This window comes from Bactrocera dorsalis, chromosome 1 (genome assembly GCF_023373825.1).
Source record: "Bactrocera dorsalis isolate Fly_Bdor chromosome 1, ASM2337382v1, whole genome shotgun sequence".
Lineage (NCBI taxonomy): Eukaryota > Metazoa > Arthropoda > Insecta > Diptera > Tephritidae > Bactrocera > Bactrocera dorsalis.
This window is the reverse complement of record NC_064303.1, coordinates 28347745-28369124: the sequence shown is the minus strand read 5'-3', so window position 1 is coordinate 28369124 and position 21380 is coordinate 28347745. Positions and strand designations below refer to the sequence as shown.

The 21380-nt window shown below is 33.0% G+C and overlaps 1 protein-coding gene and 1 long non-coding RNA gene across 10 annotated transcripts; one reads left to right on the top strand and one right to left on the bottom strand.

The window, feature by feature from the left end:
* Positions 1-796: 796 nt before the first annotated feature.
* Positions 797-21176, bottom strand: LOC105223720 (trafficking kinesin-binding protein milt). Of its 9 annotated transcripts, XM_011201510.4 has the most exons (6): positions 20650-21176; positions 18366-18537; positions 17921-18130; positions 6430-6708; positions 4482-6200; positions 797-4336 (listed from the first exon to the last, which is right to left on the bottom strand). In XM_011201510.4, the coding sequence occupies exons 1-6, from the start codon at positions 20650-20652 to the stop codon at positions 3420-3422; spliced, it is 3300 nt and encodes a 1099-aa protein (XP_011199812.2). In that variant the 5' UTR covers positions 20653-21176; the 3' UTR covers positions 797-3419. The 9 variants fall into 9 exon arrangements, with proteins under 9 accessions (XP_011199812.2, XP_049314437.1, XP_011199810.2 ...); XM_049458480.1 differs by lacking the exons at positions 17921-18130; positions 18366-18537; positions 20650-21176 and adding exons at positions 10471-11435; positions 12641-13083; XM_011201508.4 differs by lacking the exons at positions 17921-18130; positions 18366-18537; positions 20650-21176 and adding exons at positions 10471-11435; positions 12695-13083.
* LOC125778915 (uncharacterized) lies at positions 14247-18825 on the top strand. The gene is made up of 2 exons (XR_007423020.1): positions 14247-14889; positions 17533-18825. It is a non-coding gene; the product is annotated as an uncharacterized LOC125778915 (long non-coding RNA).
* Positions 21177-21380: the final 204 nt, after the last annotated feature.

Here is a 21380-nt window from a genome sequence, read left to right as displayed (position 1 = left end):
GAGCAGGTTAAACTCCTACTTATCCAGAATAGACCCCGACATATACAATATATATCCTGCATGCAACTCTACTCATCCCTTTGGTCCGACCCCGTCGAAACAGCACGTTTCCTGGGCCTCCCGCTGATGTTGACGACAACATGATGTTGACAACAATGGATAACCTTTATCATCCTAACGGGGATTGATAACCGTTAAAAGAACATCCGATGAGTCGACAATACGAGCTATCGAGAGAAGGGTTCTGTGTCATTGACATGTTGTCCGAATAGATGAAAACACTCCAGCAATGAAAGTATTCAACGCAGTAACCGCGGGGGGAAGCAGAGGAAGTTTGCTTCGTTGGAAAGACCAGTGGAGAAGAACCTGGCTCCGCTTGAAATCTCCAATTGGCGCCACATTGCGAAAAGGAGAAATCTGTTGCGCTGTCGTTAACTCGGCTGTAACCGCGTAAGCAGTGTCTATGCCAGTAAAGAAGATTTGTAATATTTGCGAAGGGAAAATAAGTATAGGAATAAAAAAAAATATGAAGTGTAGTTGTAGTCTTTACATCTAGAGTTGTTGCAAGATATTCTTTGTATCCATATAAACAATTTTTGTAATTTTAACGACGTTTATATTTTATTTGAATATACAGTTCTATAAATAAATAATAATTTAACTCATAATTTAAACTTAAGTCACTGCAGCAATGCTTATTTAAAATATTTCAATTAATTTTTTTCAATTGCTTTTCATTTTTTTCTTTTCGCTTATGGCCAGAATGGCGTGTATAACTAATGATGTTCATTATATATACATATATATATATATATATATATATATATGTAAGTATATATATGTACATATATTTCTTTATAATTTTCAATTATTATCTATGTGCACCACGGTACTCTTACTAACCTTGCCTCATTATAGGAAAATAAAGTCTTTCATATTTGAACGCTGGCCTTAATAAGTTCAATAACTGTGAAAATTATGCACACACAACTATTATTTTTTCGCCGGATATTACTAATATTATTATTTTAATGTCTCTTCTCTTTTCACTAAGCAAAAGCAATGCAATTACAGAAATGATCAAATTTTATCACAAGTGATAGATAGTTATTTTTTAAGTGTGCAACACATATGCATATATAGCACACACTTTCGAACTTACATATATAGATATGCAATGTATGCATGTATGTACTTTTATGCATGTGGCACACATACTAACATAGGCTAGCACCATTTTAATGCCATTCTTTACCATTTTGCAGCAATTTTTTTTATATTTTTTTTTATCTGCTTCACTTAAATTTAATATATCTAATTGTTTGTTATTTTATTTGAAATAGGCGCACATGCACATTCGTCAACCAAACTAGACAATGTATAGTTTAGCGAGAATGCAAAAACAAAAAAAAAAAAATAATAATAAAATTAAATAAAAACAATATTTTATTTACATCACAATGTTTGATTTAACTACAAACTAAAGTTTTTAAGTGCCGTATTGGTTTCGCTATGCGGCAACGAATAGCGAGAACAACTATTTTTAAGGAAGTGGAGCGAGACTAGAATCAACTTGAAATTAGTAGTATATGTGCATGTCGTTGTTTAGCCAGTAGTGACTGTTGTAACCATGTTAAGGAAAGAGTTGGTGGAAATTTTAATTTACAGATTATTAAGTGAAAAAACACTGCTCAAGGCGTTTTTCATGTTGGTATGTATAGCAAAATCATATGTACCTACTTTAAACCTAAACAAGCTCGTTTGATCTGCACTAAATAAAAAAAAATTCCAAAAAAAAAAAATTGTTATGGTATGTGAAAAATATAAAATTTCAACATATAAAGTATTTTTTAGGAATTGAATCGAAAAGTGTTTGCTTAGACTTTACTAAACACAAATTATAAGTTATTTTTTAATAATACACGTTCACGTCACTTCCACATTGAATGTTAAATATTTCAATTGTTGACGTAGTTTAATTATTTTTAAGAAGCGTTATATTTATATAACAAATATTTAACGTTATAATGGAATTGTTTATTTGCATTTTGCAGTAATAAAAATGCAAGAGCACTTATTTGTAAAGGCAGCATAAGGCTATATTATTGGCCATGCATGTACATAGCTACTAAAGAATTCTTGAATGTTACTGTTGAAAACGCACACAATAAAGAACGTTTATGTTATGTGCGTGTGTGTGTGTATAATTATACATATTCATTGCCATTATTAAATAAATTTTTTGCAAAGTATAACAAATTATTAATACATTAGCAGGCATTAAACAAATTGTTGTAATATGTACATATCCTTGTGTTTACACTAGTTTCAAAACTGTTCCCACGAAATGCGTATTTCATAGTAAGCGTATATATGTAGTTCGTGGATATAAAGTGAACTCATCGTGGCAGTATTAAATATTTATTTGTGAATTTATTTATCCGCCATGTGAAAGTAAGTGTACATATGTATATGCTTGAAAACTTAATATTCGATTTCAATAAATTAATATATAAACAATAATAAATCAATATAACATAAAAACAAATTTCTTAGGTTATGTGATAAAAATAAAGTAAATGATGAATATTTATGCGTGCGGTACAAATCACAAACAGCAAATGCTAGAAATTATTTAAATAGGACATGTACAAGATGTTTCCAGTCCTCATTTGATTACACAGTTGTGTTAGCTACGCCTTGTGAAGGGATAAACAACGTCTAGCATACAAATTAGACATATTGTTTTTTGGAATACCTAATAGAATTCTTATGCTCTTGCATGATTACATGCAATCCTACACCAAATATCCAAGCGCACGCAGCTCATTGGTGAAACAGACATATCAGCGAAACATTTCTGTGAATATGTAACATTATAGCTGGCACAGCTACGCCTAATTGCACGTAAATTAAGATGGGTAGTATATTTATTTCGCATGTTTCGTTGATATTGCAGGGTTATAAGAGTTTTGCAAGAGAATTTCCTAATTCCTATAAAATGTGCTACATAACTAAGTGCACAAAAAAAACAAAAAAAAAAAAAGAAATGTTATTAGCCTGCTCATAGATATATTCACAGCTGCACTATCGTTGCACTCAATTCTTATTTATATCTTATTTACATCTTTGCAGCCTGCTTACAATACTACAAGCAATTTGGCTTAGGTGTTTGGGTATTAATGCCATTTAAGTTTGCTAATAAAAAATAGCACTGCCTTCATTGCAAATTTGTTCGTTAGTTGTTCAACTTTTTTCAACTATGCTCCGTCATCGTTTAGAACTCACTATTCGTTATCCGTTTATAACAATTGATCTTCGCTTCAAACACTATCAAACTAAATTATGTAGTAAATATTATTATATATTATTATCATACTTAAATAAGCACATTTAGTAAAATAAGTAGTATAAGTGCTCTACAGCCAGCCACCTTTACGTCCGAAGAGTAATGAACTCACAGTTCCGACAACTGTTTGTAGAACACCTTCTTGTTGTTCTCGCGGTCCGCGTTCTTTATTGTGCGCACTCTTCTTCGTCTGTGGCACATCTGTAGGGGCATTTGTCATATTGCTCTTGGCTGCCGCAGACGTTGAGGGTCCAGAAGACACTTTTCCTAGATCGGGACGTACACGTCCACTACCACCACCAGTAGCACTGCCATTGATCGTACCTAAATCTGGTCGTTGACCAGCAATACCATTCTTCAGATTGCGACGCGACTTTTGTCGTTGTAATTGCTTTATACGGGACTCGGTTGTGCTTGTACCATTTGTGGGTGTCGCTGTGACCGTTGCCGCAATCACATTTTGTGTGCTATTTATTACTATATGCTGTTGTCCATTTTTAACAGTTCTTTCGGTACTTATTACACTTGATATCGATTCTGTTTCCACGCTTTCATCATCGCTTCTTATGCATGAGCTGGTTGTGGTGGGCGTAGTCAACCCCTTATGTAACACGGTTTTTATTTGATCACGATCGAAGTGTATATCGTCCACTACGTTATTGGCGCATGTGTGCAGATTCTTAAGACTAATTAATTGTGCCATTGGACTAGAGCTGCGACTCGCTATACCGCTGGCCAACTGGGACATAGTATTCGGTTGTGCAACTATGATATTCTCTAAACCAATACTCTCCACCTTCTCGACCAGTTTTAGCGAACGTAATGCACGTCTTTCCAAGCGCGATAGCATGATTTTTTGTTGTTTTTGAGCTTGATTACGATTCGGCCTCTCAATATCGCCAATTAGTTTGCGTCGAATCAAATCGGCACCAGTCGACAGAATGCCGAACAATGGTTCGGGAGATGCTGAGCGTGGTGGTGAACCCTCTGAAAGATGGAAATGAAATAATAACATAAAGCTACGGTGTAAAATACATTCATACATCATACAATATGTCACGTGAATAATTCTTTTTTGTACTATATTTTGTAGCGCAGACTGCTGCAAAAAATATGTTGTATTCTAACTTACCGGGACTATTGCAGGGCGTAACAGTTGGTGTGAAGTTCGGTCCAGCGGGTGTATTCAGCGCACTTGGCGTCACAGCCTTGATACCACGTTCGTTTAACATTGAAGCCAATCCAAGATTTACCGAAAACGTAGAGCAGGAATTTTTGCGCGAGAGTCCACCGTGTGGTGTGGGCGGGCAACTTGGTTGACGCGATGTCGATGCGGAGGCCATACGTGATGACAATTGTGATTGAGACAAGAATGACAAATCATTTAAACCGTCATCAGGATGCATTACCATACTCGTTGTATACGTAAATGTACAGCCGGATGCTTCGAATTGCTTACCCGGTAAGTCATCGCTTACGTCTTCCTCCACATCGGACAATGTATACACTTGCATGCCCAAATCGTCAAGGCCACGTCCACCACGTATGGTAACACCGGGTCGTTCCTCAAGCAAGCCACTTAATGTTGGCGTTGCTAATCTGGACCAATGATGCAATGTTTGTGAACCTTCTATAGGTTTCACAATTTGCAATTTTTCCGGTAGCCGCCATTGTTGCATTGATGCCGACATATTCGAGGATGAAATACCTGACGAACCTGTCGACATAATACTATCTGGCGTGCGTACACCTAGTGGAAGTGTATTTGTGGTGGTTGGCTGCTCATCATATGAATACGTACCAACTGGAGCATAAGAGAGCATAGCACGTCGTGCCAATACTTCAGCTGGTGTGAGGCGTTTTAAAGCGGCTTCTAAGTCTTTAGCGCCTGGTGCACCAGGAACACCACTTGGTGCCGCTGGATAGCCGTCGTCCGATTGTGATGCCAGACTTTCGCATGACAAAGTCTTCAGACCCATTGTATTGTCATCGAAGGCGGCACCACGATACGGCATCGCCGACATCCGCGGTCCCACGCTACTGCTCATTGCCATTGCGCCCAGTTGGGTCATCGACGAATTACCACTATCCATATAATTGCCAGTTTTGCTGGCACATCGTACCGTTTCGAACACCCGTTTATATGGTGGTATAGCACCAACGCCTCCAAATCCATATGCGGACCCTGCGGCACCAGCACCACCACCATATATACCGGGCATTTGCGACATTAAACGGCCCATACGATCTGCCCGTAGCGTATCACCCGAAATACCGGAATCAAGACTATTTTCAGAGTACATTGATGACTCCATTAATTCGCTTTGCAACGATTCGGGCTGCAGTAAACCAGAATTCGATATAAAAGAGCTACGCGCTTGCGGCATTGTTTTCTTTCTCTGATTACGCAATTGCTCCTGAGCCTCCTGCAGTAGAGCCAGTACTTCCTGATATCGTTGCTTGAATTCAAGTAGTTCCACTGCTAATGAATTTTGGTTCTCCTTGGTTATATTTAAAAGTGTAATGTGTTCGTCATTATCGTGCGTTAATTGATGCAGCCTCATTTCAGCTTCCGATAATCTCGCTGTTAAACTGATTATCTGTTCATGCTGCAAACGATTCTCCTCTCGGAGACGTTCCAACTCCAGATTCATGCTGTCGTAGCGACCGTTCGCTTCGTTCAATTGCGACGTTATGTCTTCCATAAGTTGACGTTCCTGCGCCTCAACATCATCGGTTTCTGAGGCAAGCTGTAAGGCTTCAAGTTTTAAACTTTTATTTTCATCCTGCAAAGTAGCAATTTTCTTTTGTAGCAAATCCAAAGTAATGGATTTGGAGAAGGTGGGAGTATCTAAAAGATAGAAGCGAGTATTATAACATTTTGAAAATTAATGAACACAAATACACGTGAGTGTATACATAGCTGGATAATACCAGGCACATCCGTTCCCACGAAAGTCGGGTATACGTAAACGGACCCAGATTTTTTCTCCAGCGAATGACTATCAAATCGGCAGAATTCTGCCGCTTCAACATCAACAACCACATACATACGTATATTAAATATTACAGTTGCTTACCATTTTCACTCCCTTCATCAGAGTCATTCGTCAAAACAGCGATAAGTTCATTTTTCTTGTGTAGTTCATGCACTAGTTGAGCGCGATCCTCATTTGAGGATTTTAAATCTGCTTCGAGCTCAGTAATCCTGCTTTCAAGTGCATTGTTTTGCGTTAAAAGTTCTTTGCCAATTTGTACTGTTAATTCTAAGTCCTTTTCTTTCTCTTCCAGCAGGCGGGTCACAGCTTCTATATCATCATATGCACGCGTCATTTGGCTTACACGGTTTCCACATAGAACTGAAACAAAAATAAATAATGATATTAGTAAATTTTTATGATAATTTTAGTACTATGAAGTGTATTAAAAAAAAATATTAGAGTTGTACAAAATTGAGTATCTCAAATCCGTACAGATTAATAAATGGGTTTCATAATTCGGAAACAAGTTTTCAATGCTATTAGATATTCCTTTTTACTTTGTTAATGATTTTCAAAATGCTTTCTATCGAGATTTCTATCGGCATTTTCTATACTAATTTATTTTCCGCAATCAAAAAAAGTTGGTAGAAGTCATACCAATATATTTACAGCGTTTTTTGTGCGCCGACTAATTCATTTTTCTATTAAAACCAAATACTAAATGTCACATATATGTATATAGTGACACATACATATATGTACATACATACAAACATTCATTAAGCTTATTGCAAAACCGGTATAGTTTTCACAATAAGTATTTATGTTTTTTTTTTTTTTTGTATTCAACCTTCACGAAATACAAATCTAATCATTATGAAAATTTCACATATTTGAAACCAAAGGCTTATTTGTATATAAAGTATACATTTTACTACCTTCGTAAAGCAATTGTTCGTTCTCAAGTAAAGATTGGTTATTAGATTGTATTTGAGAAAAGTTAAGATCAGCTAAAGTAGCATTTTCGACTGTATTAAATACTGCATTTGTAAAAGAGGATGAAGTACACAATATTTCATCCTCATACTCCAATTGCGCAGCATCCACGAAATCTTCATTACAATTTTCAAACCATTGCAAATTCGTTTCACTGTCAATACTCGGGTTTGCGGCAACAGCATCAACATTTCTATTCACTATCACTACATTTTCTACTTCGCTCTCCAAAGTATCATATCGATTTTCCGGAGACCACGACACGTTCCGTCGATGCAGACGGTCAATACGTTCAACGTAACCACTGGAAGCGGCATTCTCCATTGTTTTGCATGCCAAAGCAATTGGAAATAAACTTAAATTTGCACGTATTCAAAAGAATTATATATATTTCAAAGAGGCGTATATACACATTAATTTTAATTAATTTTACGTTTTTATTCGAGGGCAAGAAATTGCTAATTATATAATAGCTCAGTTATTGCTAATTTTCTTATGTAGGCATATAGTACGTATGGAAAATTTTAAATCAAGTAAATAATATTGAAAATCAAAAGCAAACAGTTGAAATGTCTGTTTTGCTTCAATACATTAACTTCAATCACAGAAATTTATCGCGACGTAATTTTCTTATTTCACATAACTTTTGAAAACGAATTTAAACATTTCACATTCTGACGCATCATATTTTCCTAAACACAACACTTGACTAGATATTGGATTCAGTTAAGGGGTGCGTAAAATTACTGGAAAATACAGAATTTTTGACAAAGTGGAGAGAATTTTAATTGTTTTCCACGCCTGCGCTATCTTGCAAAACGAAGGGATGTCAATTTTTTACTTAATATACAACATTTAAAATCCATTAGTATACAAGTAAACACATCATAAAACAAAAAAACCCGTTTACCGAAAGTTATATCATATTAAACTTTTGTGATACTCACTTTATAACAAAACGAACTTCAAATATTTCTATACATATATGTGCATGTATTCTGATATTTCTTAAATGCTAATCGCCTTTCTTAACTATGCAAATGTAAGTCGACAGAAAAAAGATCTCAAATGGCATCGGTCTCGTGACGCACTTTTCTTAAAGATACAGCTTCAGCAAATACAATCCGTTTACTCCGTTTAAAAAATATATTTTTCTATCGCATACGAAATTTCCGCTTTTCTTTAGACAAAATTACTATACAGACGAGTTAATAAATTTACAATTCTAAGCTGAAATTGAGCTCACTATTATTTTACGAAACACAACTTCCTATTCGCAAATATTCATTGCTTTATTAATAGAGAATGAATATTGGAACAAATGACAAAAATCAATTGGCAACAGTGTTGTAGAACGCCAAGTACATGAAAATTAAACTCGTAAACATTGAATACAATACACACACCAAATATTGACACAATTCATTTGCAGTACAACCCAACAAGTCACGATTACCGAACAACAATACATTAAAAGAATTTGCGTGGAACCCTTACCCCTTTGCGTAAGAAAGGGATGAACAATTACAGCTACACAAGAGATTCGATTAGATTTATCAGTTTAGCCTTAACAAACTGAACTAAAATGTCTGGTCCGCTCATAAAGAGTACATTAGTATGTGGTGTACTATACATTCAACTTTAGTATTTATTTACCAAAGTTATTATTATACTATATTGTATACGCTAATCGAATATTAATTATTTTATTGTCAAAAGAACACAAAAAATAGCTTCAGAATAACAATTTATGTAAGTATATTACAATAATATGTTTACAATATTTTAGACATGCCTGGTTTTCTCAAGCCAATCAAACTTTTCGTTATCAATTTTTAACATTAATATATGAGAAAATTTATCGGTATAATTTCAATATTTTCACTTTTCAACACTACAGAACGCTCCAGGAAATACGTTCCAAATGGAATGGTTGCCAGATATACATAGTGAAAAATAAAATACTTATAAATATTTCCATACCAAAGCTAAGTTGGGTGAATTGATATTTAAATTAAAAAAACAAAAACAAAAAAAAAAATTAAAAAAAAAAAACAAAAAAAAAAAAATTAAAAAAACAAAAAAAAAAATTAAAAAAAACAAAAAACAAAAAACAAAAAAATTAAAAAAACAAAAAAAAAAATTAAAATATCACTCATATTACCAATTTTATTGCAATGCGTGTTTCGCGTTCTTAAAACTTGCACATTTAAAGCTGCATACAATTTATAGCATAATAAGCTGAGTCGATTAACCCATGACCGTCTGACAGTATATCAGTTTTTGAAATATCGATTTCAAATTTGTCGGAATCGCAGATATCGGGCTGCTACAACATTTAACTGCCATGCAAAACTTAACGACCAAATACATGTTTCTGTATGAAACTTTTTTATTTTACGAGATATTTTTACGAGCTGCAAACTGATACATCAAAACTCAGTCTTTGCATGGACAACTTTTTATATTTGACGATATATATTTCCGAGTAATCCGGTATAGATTATTGTCAAATGTAAAAGTACAATCGTATAAATTGTTTACATAGGGATACTATAGCATACTATACGTATGCGAGTTAATGCATACTGACCAATAAAAATTAAAAATCAAGAAAAAGATATTTTGGCTGGGATTTATAAAAGCAACCCCCTGTTTTCGGAATAAAACTTCGGAAAACCTATGCCCATACGATATATGTATATCGTCATTATTTTTATTATCAGTGGAATGATCAGCTCTAAAGCTTACTTCTTAAAGCTTTATATCCCCTTTCAACGCGTAAGGTAATATGAAAACGCATACAACTGCAATTCCTACTATATTACTTTCAATTGACACTTATAAATATCTATTTGAAGAAAAAATATATATGTATTTAAAAATAAATGGCTACGTGTGCATTTGCACGACCACTCGATAAAGTGTGCCTTTTATTGAAAAATACTTATCTCTGATTTTACCTATAAAGATTAGTTGCAGTAGAGTTTACAAATAACCATCGACAAATTTAGAACGGAAACCGCTTTAATATTTTAAATCTCAAATACGCAGTAAACTTGACTGCACTTAAATAAATAAAACTTATATCTTTTGCAACATGATTCGGGATTCTACAAATTGTAAATTTGTTAAGATGCATACCTTTTTCTGAGCATAACGTCCTTATAACTTTTAGACAGTTCTTTCCGTCACAATTCTTAGCAGCATGATATCTTAAATCCTGTTCACCATCTTTTGAACAAATTTCCCGATAATCTTTCTCATCTTCTTTATGTTGACCTTTAGATATAAAATCGCATAAAAGTGCTACAAATCGGGGGGAAATATTGTAACTTGTCTTGTTTGTAACTAGCGCACGTACACGTCGCATTGCTTCTAATTCAAGCTCTAAATGTGTAGGTGGTTCTTCGGATTCACTGATTGAAGGTAATGAACAGATACTGCTATTTAAAAAGGACGTATCCACATTAAAGGACTGCATAACGCTAACAGCCTTTTTTGCATTACACTCTAATTGGGCTTGTAGCAATTTAAAAGTGTTTTCAAAACATTTACTTGTTTGTGATGGCTTTGCTGTTATCAATAGCGATTTTTCCGATTTTTGTTCAGTTATTGATGAAATGGGTGATGACTGTGCTGATGATGTCGATGTAGTGGAATTAAGAAGACCTCCTTTAAAATCTGAGCTCACATCAACAGAGGAAAAATCCAAAGGAGAAATATTTGTTGGTGTACATTCAGTAAATGCAATACTCCCATTGTCCTCGGTATCATCAGCATTGCACTTTCGGCGTTTCGAACAAATATCAGAGTCACCATATTTGAAGTCGGTCGGAGCAATTATATTGCTTTGTGGCACACTTATATTTTCATTAGACATTTTTTTTTTTAATATATGCGTTCATAATAGTTGGAAGTACGATTTTAACACTACCGGGCGTTCTTATTACCACAGATTTAATTTCTTCTTTTTTTTGGCACAATTAGATTTTTTTTAATTTCATCGTGAATATCTAATCTTATCTTATTACGATGCCCATATAACTTTAACCACACTTATCGACGCAAAAAATTAAGTTAAAAAATTATTCATACATCAACGATACCTGTTAAATATATCAGAAGCAATTATACATATAGTATATATATTTTTGAGTAGAGTAAAATCTCTATATAACTGACATCTCCATTAACTGCGTACATTGGTCGGTCCAAATATTTTTGATGCTTATTAAAGACAATCTAATTACGGACAACTCTATTAACCAGACAAATAAACTAGTCCGGGGGTGTCCACTTAAGGGAGATTTCACTGTATTATAGGAAGTTGGGCATATGCCATAATTGACAAATTCAAAAATAAATACGGCATGATTTGAAATACAAACACAATATTAAATCCGCTAACTAGTCCGTCATTTGCAGATTACCACTATATTTTGTATTTAATATTTATATTTTTCATCCCTAGCGTAGCATTTTATGACTAACGCATAGGGTGTTTGTTATACGGTAACTTTTTCTTTGCATCCGTACATCTGACAGTCATATGGTATAGTTTATTTACTTGTCATGACGTAATGATTATCTTTGCGCTGACTTTTTCTTGGCATATGACAGCAACGGAGATTTGCTTTACAGTTATATGGCTAAATAGAACAATATACGAAAGCACTTATGTATTATATTTGTACATAGTTCTACAAGTTCAATGAAAATGTGCGAAGAAATTCTTCAACTGTGCGAAACGGCCAAATTAATTGGAATACAAAAAAACTTCTTATCAAAACAATTAGTTTAAAAACTCTACAATTATCTATCCAATTTAGATTAGAAAAAAATATAAATTGCTATATATCAGGTTTAGTTTCTTATCATACGCAAAAAGAAAAAAAAAACGAGTACATCAATGTCACTCACATACCACATACAAATACAATTATGAATAATGCTATGTTGGAATGGTTTTATGTAACTTAAAAGAATACATATAAAAATGCGTGCTTTAATAATTATGTTCCAATTTCTTTTTAAACACGAAAATTTAGAAAATATGCATATTAATCACTGGTGAACTAAGTAAATTTCATTGACCAATAACCAAACTGTATTGCATTTATTGGTTAAGTTTTACATAGCGAAAATGTTTGCTTTTTCTGGAGTTCCACCTTGTCTTTGAACTAGCCCTGCCAATAAGCACCATATATAACAATTAGTAATTGGTCAGTGTTAGGTTTTGTCATATGTTGAAGGTTATTTTCACGTGCTACACATCAATATTGCTATTTAACACATTTATAACAATTTTTACTGGAATCTTTTACACTTAAGCCAGTTGGCATTTATTTTTCAATATTTCGTTTACTTTAAGAACAACCGCAAGACATTCCAATGCACTAAAAACACGGTGATAGTAATTGTCTACGCTCACAGATGAACACTGAGTGGACAGTGGAATGAAACAAATTGCCGCAACGAAATTTCTTCAACACATTCCAATTTCAAACAAAACTAAACCAACTCAGCAGAAAACACGACGAGCAAGTAGCGTACAGGGCTGTATTTGAATTGTTATTAACCGGCGATCATTGTATAATTTAAAAAAAAAAACGTATGGTATTAAAATTTCATTTGCAAAAGCCAATAACAAATGGTGATAAAAAATGTAGCTAATAACTATAGTTGACACCTATCTTGTCGAACATACAATCCACTAGACTGTCGTATATATGCACTGCTATATCAACATTTACAGTGAAGGTAACAAATAAAAAGAAGGTATATTTTATCAGAATGCAACCAATATAGGGAGTGCCGGTTAAACCCATTATATGCAACTTCACTTGCTAGCGCCGGTTGTATTGAAGAAAATCATATCCATTTTAGTTACTATTAAAAATTTACTTTTTATTTACCTAAATAATGCCAATATTTTTTTTAACTCTTATAATCTCTTGTAATATTACTATGTTAAAAAAAAACGGTTAAATTAATGCAACATTTTAAAATCATAGAGTTGCACGAACATGTTTGAAATATTCAATTTTTAAATTGCAACTCTTCTCGTAAAAAATATTAATGGAAGGTTAAAACAGCGATGCTTGATTTTACACATTGGAATTGGTGGCATCATAAACCTCCCAGTTTCAGAATTGATTTTATTTAGAATATCACAACATCATCTTATATCGGTATTCTGCTTATCACAATTGTCTCATGTCTCTAATTGTCACAATCGTAATTTACTGATTCTGTTGGTCAGGAGTCTCAATGAGAACAATCATGACAAGCAGAATACCGATATTAGTTTATATTCTGAAAACCCAACCCCAGGCAACCACTACTGTACTGTTACGTTACCTCATGCACGTTCTATGAAAATTTTTGGTATTTTCTTTTTTAGTTAAACACATATAGTTACATAAACAAATAGGCATAAATGAATTAGAAAAGCTTCGAAAATTTAAGTATCAGTCATTCATATTTAAAAATAAGTATCACGTACACCTACATTTAAATATACGATGTATGAGTTTATATGTATTTAGATAAATAAATTAGGATGTGAAAATTTATTTGGCAAGCAGTATTATGCCAACTAACTATTACGATTGAAATATGAATTTCGAACAAGTAAAGACTTTTTAGAAAAGAAATAACCTGAAATTGATTTTTTTTTTTGGAAATGAATAATATTCAAGTTACTTGTTTTATCCTAAATCTTATATAATAATATATAAGTATATGATTGAACTCCTGAACACCGACCCGATCTACTACTTTTGCAATACTTTATATTAATGGTATTTTTATTGCTTATTCACTGTTATTGCATATTGAGCCACTAATGGAAAATCGCCAAGACGTTAATACAAGTTTTTACAAAAATAATTATAGAAGACGTAAATCATTTACTATTTCTACAATAAAAGTCGACTTGGAATAAAATATTCTATGCAAGTTACGAATAATACGTTCGCTGTGTAACACATAAATCGGACTCTACGGAATATTAACTAAAAATCGTTGAAAATTCTCGGAATTATTTATAGTTATTGTTTAAATAAAAAATATATATATTCAAATTATTTGCAGGTGTAATCAGAAAACTAAAGACATGTAACGTTTTGCAGATTGCTCTCAAATGAACTGCGAAACGAAAAGCGCGTTATATTTGTAATTTTTTATTTAATTATTTTTCTTCTTTACTTCCATATATGCAATGCTCCAAAAGAGCAAAAATTCGGGTCAACGGCCAGTTGAGTAAAATATTGCTAAAAAAAACGTGTTTGATTCTTACGGAAGTTGTACCGTAGCCTAAATGAAGTACATGTATTTATTAATACGATAAAAAAGGGAAACTGAAAAATATCTGAAGTTGTGCAAAATGTTTTTTTTTTTATACAAATTTAAATAATTTAGGCAGCAGGAAATACGGGTTTATAAATTTGATCTGCTTTCGAGTCTATGCAAAATACATAACGGTAGATGCTTATTTTTATGTTTTTATATTAGAGGATATAAAAAAATATATTGCTAACGCGCCGTCAACTTCAGTATGTAAGTATGTTATTAAAAATGGTAAAAAAGGTGTGCCTTAATTTATCTTATAAATAAAAATGAAACGCAATTTGTGTGTCGGCACAAATTTAAAAATCTTTCAAAACAAACATGTGTCAAATGCGTTAATCAGACCAAGTAGGGTTACCATCACAATCACCACCACGAGGATGATCATCGCTTTGATATCTATTCAAGGGATTCAATTAAAATAGTTTTCTTTTGTTTATATTTTCAATTTTAAATAATTATGTGGAAATTTTTTAGTATCTGAAGGAAAGGAAAGGAAAAGAAATTATTAATTGGGCATATTTACTATATATTATATGTACATATTATATACATATTTTGAAATCATAGCAAAATGGTCAATATTGAATCGACTGTTACAAAATGCACAAACATTATTTGAGGGGTCAGTAAGTTACTTAGGGAAAATTTGTTATTAAGAATACATTTAAAAAATATAACATGAAAGAGAGTGTAATAACTTTATAACGTATCTATCTATCAGTAAACAAAGCTATAGCAATGTCATATAATGACCGAGCCTGTTGCATTAAAATCGATAATGCAGTTTATTAATATTTCAATATGCATTTAATATTTGGTTATTTTTTATTGTATATAAACGAATCTAATGAATAAGTTAACTGCGAACATGAGAATAGATAAGATAAGATGGGAAATAAGACGATAGCACAATATACATATAAGCTATTGTACGAACTAATACGTAAAAAAAATACATGATATCAATTCTATTTGGGCACTACTAAAAAGAAATGAGAAATATAAGGGCGTAGCCTGCGGACAATGGAAAATATTTTAAACTATTCTCTGAATAATCTCACAGTTCAAAAATAAATAATATATATAAATTTAAATATAATTTCAACAGGAAAATTTTGCAAATATTTATAGATTGGATCAGTGAAAAATATTAAATATTACTTGACATTTCGAGAACTTCTAGCAGAATATTAGATATTAATACATTTTAGTACCTAACATTCTATAATTTAATTTCATTTGAAATATCGATATATTTTGTCCATTTTGAAATTGCACACTTACAAAGTGTTTGAGAAATTTTCAAACGATTTGATAATAATTCAATTCAAATTATCAGCAAGTGATCTAACTTGAAGAAATAATTACAATTATAGAGAAAAAGGGGGGCCACCCCACCTTGCGTGAACGACAACTGGGTTGTTGTTGTTTTAACGGTTATCTAATCCCCGTTAGGATAGTAAGGGTCATTTGCGTTGTCGTCGAGGTCATCTAACGGGAGGTCCAAGAAACGTGCCGTTTCGACGGGGTCGGACCAAAGGGAGGAGGATGTTAGATGAGTGGGGTTTGTAGGGCATGCAAAGAGGTGGCCAGTATCATGCGGAGACTCGTTGCATGCAGGACATACGTTGGGTATGTCAGGGTCAATTCTGGATAAGTAGTTTAACCTACTACAATATCCAGAACGAAATTGCGCTAGGGTCACGCGCGTTTCTCGCGGCAACTGGAGCTCTTTGTCTGTGATAGGTGGTGATTTGACTCCAAGAACGCCATTCACGGGAAGGGAGTCGGTGAAGGTGTTGATGGCTTCACTGTGAATGGCGGTCAGTACCTGTCGAAAGTCAGTTGCGTCCGAAGTCCGGTCGGTGTATTGTACGACGTCGTCGACGTAGTCCAGGAAAGACCTTTTGATACTCCTAGGAGGCGGTTCCGCTCGAAGCAGATGGCTGCAAGCGTGATTCCTACGGAAACATCCTAGCAGGAACAGCTTGAAGAGGAGTTCATTATGTTCCTTTACAGGAAGCATAAGCGTCTCACCGTGGAGGTGTTCTATGGGAGACATCAAAAGGCATCCCGTCGTGCAGTATTCTGGCAGGTCTGAAGTTTCCTCATCTGCGTACCATTGTATCGAGGCGACAACCTGGTCGAATGCTACGTACAGCCGTAAATGCAAAAAATTACAATTAAAGAAGCTCTTCAAGAAACCAATTAATATTAGTATTTTTATACGTTTCTAGTAGATATGAAGAAATTAATTTGGCCGATAATAATTTTAGTTATTATACAAATCTGAGCGATGATGCATGAAAAACATAGATGGCGACAAGTGAAAGGCAGCATTTGTCAAAAATTAACAGTCAAACGTTCTTATAGGAACAGTTATTTAGACGACAGAACGACTTCACGGGAGGCGGTTTGCAGTTGACACTGTCGCTAAATTAAAACCATTTCTAATTTTGACGACGACAATGGGCAGCGGTAGTGTTGCTACAAATATGTGAAGTATAAGTCAAAAATTGCAGTGAACAGTTTTAGTACGGCAACAACGAAGTTGCGTACATAAGCTGTTTGAAATATCGCTGCTGTCTTCAAAATGTTCAAAAAGCTAGTTTTAAGACGACGTTTGCATAAACACATTGCAAGAAAATTTCGCTGTCATGCAGTTGTTTTTGGGGTCAAAGCATGAATTTTGACTTAAAAATGTGGTAAACATTTATTGATCAGCCTAAAAATATGCAATATTATAAATTTGCAATTTATAAAAAACAAATGCACATAACAAGTAACGTGTATGTTTAGCATCTTTTAGGCATGTTTCAATTTCAAGGTATTGTTTACTTCTGTTTTCAGTGGTGACGCGGGCTAAATAAATGCAAAGAATGGATGAAGAAGAGAGAATCATCAGGTAATTCCAATAAAATATAAATAATATATTAAACAAGTTTACAGTTTCAGTAAAGCTAGATTCGATAAGCCATATCTACATTTTTTGCCAAAAGAAGGAAAATACTTCTGTTAAAGAATCTTATGAAACCCGGAGCCAGCATTGGACAAATCTTTTCAAATGTTTTTGTTAGAGTTTGATATTTAAACGATATTCAATTTTATATACATATTTTGACTGAAAAAGGTAACCGTAAAAAAAATATTAAAATTAAAACATATGAATATATATGTATATACCGACACATACATACTTATATACATAAATACATATTTAATTATAAAATCTACTTACGAAAATAGTTTAGCGTCTCACGTGTCTGCTCTTTGGTTAAGCCTAAACCTTCGGTAGGTATTTCTAATGCTGGTGCAGGGACAAACCAATCCTGATTGGAATACCCAGAAAAGTCGGTTAAGAAATCCGACCGCACTTTATATTTAGGAATTTGTTCCTCCAAGAGGGAAAATATCTCGACTTCAGGTATATTTTCGCTACTACATAGATCTGAAATAAATAATGTTATTTTTATTTTTTGATATAGTAACATTCATATGTATGTACATATATAATGTATGCAAGCATGCATTTAAAAAGTTTTAAAGGACCAAAATGGTAATTAGCTATTGGTATCTTGTGGAAGCAGGTCAAATATTTTACTTCCTTTATAAAATATTGCTGCATACATACATTGTGAATATGCATACATATGTACATACACGCGAAATTTTGTGTTTTATACCTGTACAGCAGCCAGCATCGACCATTTGCACTGCAGCTTTGACATTCTGTTGTTGTTGTGTAAGGCGCTTCGTTGCTAGTTTGGGTAAATGTTTATTAAGAGTAGCTTGTGCGGATGGACTTAGCGGAGCGGAGGACCTCATAGGCGTTGAAAGCATAAAAATGCTTGATTCCTAGAAAAGTAAACACATTTTTAAAAATTAATTAATTCACCAATAATAAGGACTGTTTTCTCAATGTCTGGTTAACTGCCATCTCTCAGTTAAGTTCAGTTTAGAAAATAAAGGTTTTTTAACGAATGAAATAATCTTGGTTAACCAAAAGTTAACTAACAGATGGTTGCTAACCAGACATTTATAAAACGGCATTTAAAATTTTAAATACATTTATTTCAAAAAACAAAAAACAATATGATTATTTGTGTGAAACAAATAAATAAAATTTTGTTTTTGGTCAACCCATTCTACTTTATAGTTTTTCCTTATTTACATATATCAATCAACATAAACAAAATAGTATGTCTCGCAATAAAGTACTTATTACACATTCACATGTATATCTCTACCCTAGTATTGTTTATATTTGCTAAAGTTTATAGGATGCTATGTTATCATATCTTGTAGCTGAGTCATCCGCCTATACTCCTTAAATGTCATTATGCATAAAAAAATTAATTCTTGAATTAAATGCTTATATTGATTGTCTGCACCTCTCAATAAACAAATTGATTAGATTAATAAAGTCTATAGATTGAATGATATAAAAGTATAAAAGTTGTCGTCTATACTTAAGTAAGTACATATATACATACATACGTATGTATGTATATGCACCAACACATTTGCATAAACATGTTTATATAAAAAACCGCCAAACGGTAAAATTATATATGTACACATGTACCTGAAGTTAAGGCAGTGGAAAAATGTGCTAATCACAAAATACATTTTTCATTAACTCCTTACTCGTCTTGTCACTCTGAGAAGTGTGTTTTCGGTGGCACAACAGAAGACATATGACAAATTTTATTAGCTTAGCTACCAATATATTTGCCATTATTAAGTTCAAAATCACACTTTGCTGCTAGGTAATTCTTAGTTAAAAAAGAGAGATAAGTAAGTTGCCTACGTGCAAATTTGGTGATACCCCAGCTGCTCCATCAAACAATGACGTTTGCGCGTACCTATTGATCATGAACTGACTACGTATGTTTGTAGCTGTACTCATACCTATACATTCATAACTTAATGTTTTTACTGCAACAAACTCGCACAAAATAACCAAAAATTGTGAAAATGAAGTTTACCTTACTAAGTACAGATATGTATATTAAAATAGCAGCGTAAGTATGGACCTTTGTAATATTTCATACAAATTATGTATATTCGAAATTTTTTAGGGTTACAAATTGTGCCGCGCAATATTTGTACATAAGGCAGGGCAGGATGGATAATTTTTATCGATCTGTAATTATAGAAGCATTTCACAAAATAATCTGGGAAAAATTTGTTCTGCTCCAAACCCCTCAATATTTATATCTTGCAGAAATATTTAGTTTAGTATGAAAAACAATAATTTCACCTATGTCATTTAGAATTACTATTTTTGATAAGTAACAACGCAGAGCTTAAGTAAATAAGATAGAAAGGCTATATAATATATTACTCATATGTTATCATGGTTTCGATACGTTTATCATTTCATTTCATTGTAATATATGTATTTAAGTGATTGCTGGCTTGTGACTTCAAAGCCAGACCATTGAGGATCTAAATTGCATAATAGGACTTAGCATTTGTTTAAATATAATAACTAGTGTCTACGTTTATACCTACAGAATGCACGTGTGAATACAAACGTTTGATTAAAATCATAACATTTCGAAACAATGCAAATACTTTTTTTAAATTTATTTCTACGATCATGCAGTCACGTATAAACTGTCGCTTGCAAGTTTTTTCAACAAATTAAAACTTTTAAAAGTTTTTAACCAATTATTTGTGCCAAACTACTGTTTGTGGCATTCTAAAATATTTAATGAAAACACCAATATAGAATTCCAAGCATAGCAAAAAAAGGATCCACAGTTCTTATATAAGATAATACGTATGAAAACAACCATCACTATATTATTTAAAACTTTGGACAAGCACAAAACAATATTTGCGTGAAAATCACACTTGTGTGTAGGCGTTTGTGTCACCGAACGATTACAAAATCATTTCCTCACACCCAAAAATACGACAAAATAATTTTCTTACTCAATTTAAATGCTAATTTATTACCATTGTTTTTTTGTAATCCAAAGCAAAATGTCTAGTGAAACTTCTTATCCTTGTTTAGATTGCCAAATTGTAAAAACTATTTATTGGAGTATTAAGTTAGAGGTTCATTAGAAAAATCGAATTTTCCGCTTTTCATTACGAATGGCCGTCTTTTATTATTGTTGCAATTGCTTTATTCGTTTCTACTTGTACGAGGTTCGCGTTTTTCACTAAGCACACTGGATTCGATTACGCACACATTATTTTCATTTCTATTTCTCCATTTTCACTTCGTCTTGCCGACACAAAACTTATTGCATAAATTGTAAACTTTTTAAAATAAAAATATGTTTCCTTAATTGTAATCTGCTTGCACCAAGAAAAACTATGTCAAATATTTTCTTTTAAAGATTGATGATTTAATTGTGCGAAACTAAAAAAAAGAATGCCCGCAAATGACACTGGACAACGAAAAATTATTGAGCTATGTTTAATTGCCGCTGAATTAAGTTCTGTTCAGTGAGCTCTACTTCTAAGATGTGTTCGGACGGAATATAAATTATGTTTGACAGTGACAATAGTAGTTTGACGAAAATTTGTTTTCTTTTGGAGAAAATGCATTTGAAGAAGGGTTACCAACTCTATTATAAAACAATATGTGAGATAAATGAGCAGCTTTCTTTAATAAAAATATATTAAAGCCAAATTTTATATAAGATTTTTTTATGTACATTAAAATTGCAAACTTGTAT

Excerpts from the sequence above, each read along its gene's own strand:
- LOC105223720 (XM_049458480.1), bottom strand. The coding sequence starts at position 11,209 with ATGTCTAATGAAAATATAAGTGTGCCACAAAGCAATATAATTGCTCCG. Across the intron at positions 6,201-6,429 it reads TGATGAAGGGAGTGAAAATG|ATACTCCCACCTTCTCCAAA; the intron begins GTAAGCAACTGT and ends TCTATCTTTTAG. Across the intron at positions 4,337-4,481 it reads TACGCCCTGCAATAGTCCCG|AGGGTTCACCACCACGCTCA; the intron begins GTAAGTTAGAAT and ends TCCATCTTTCAG.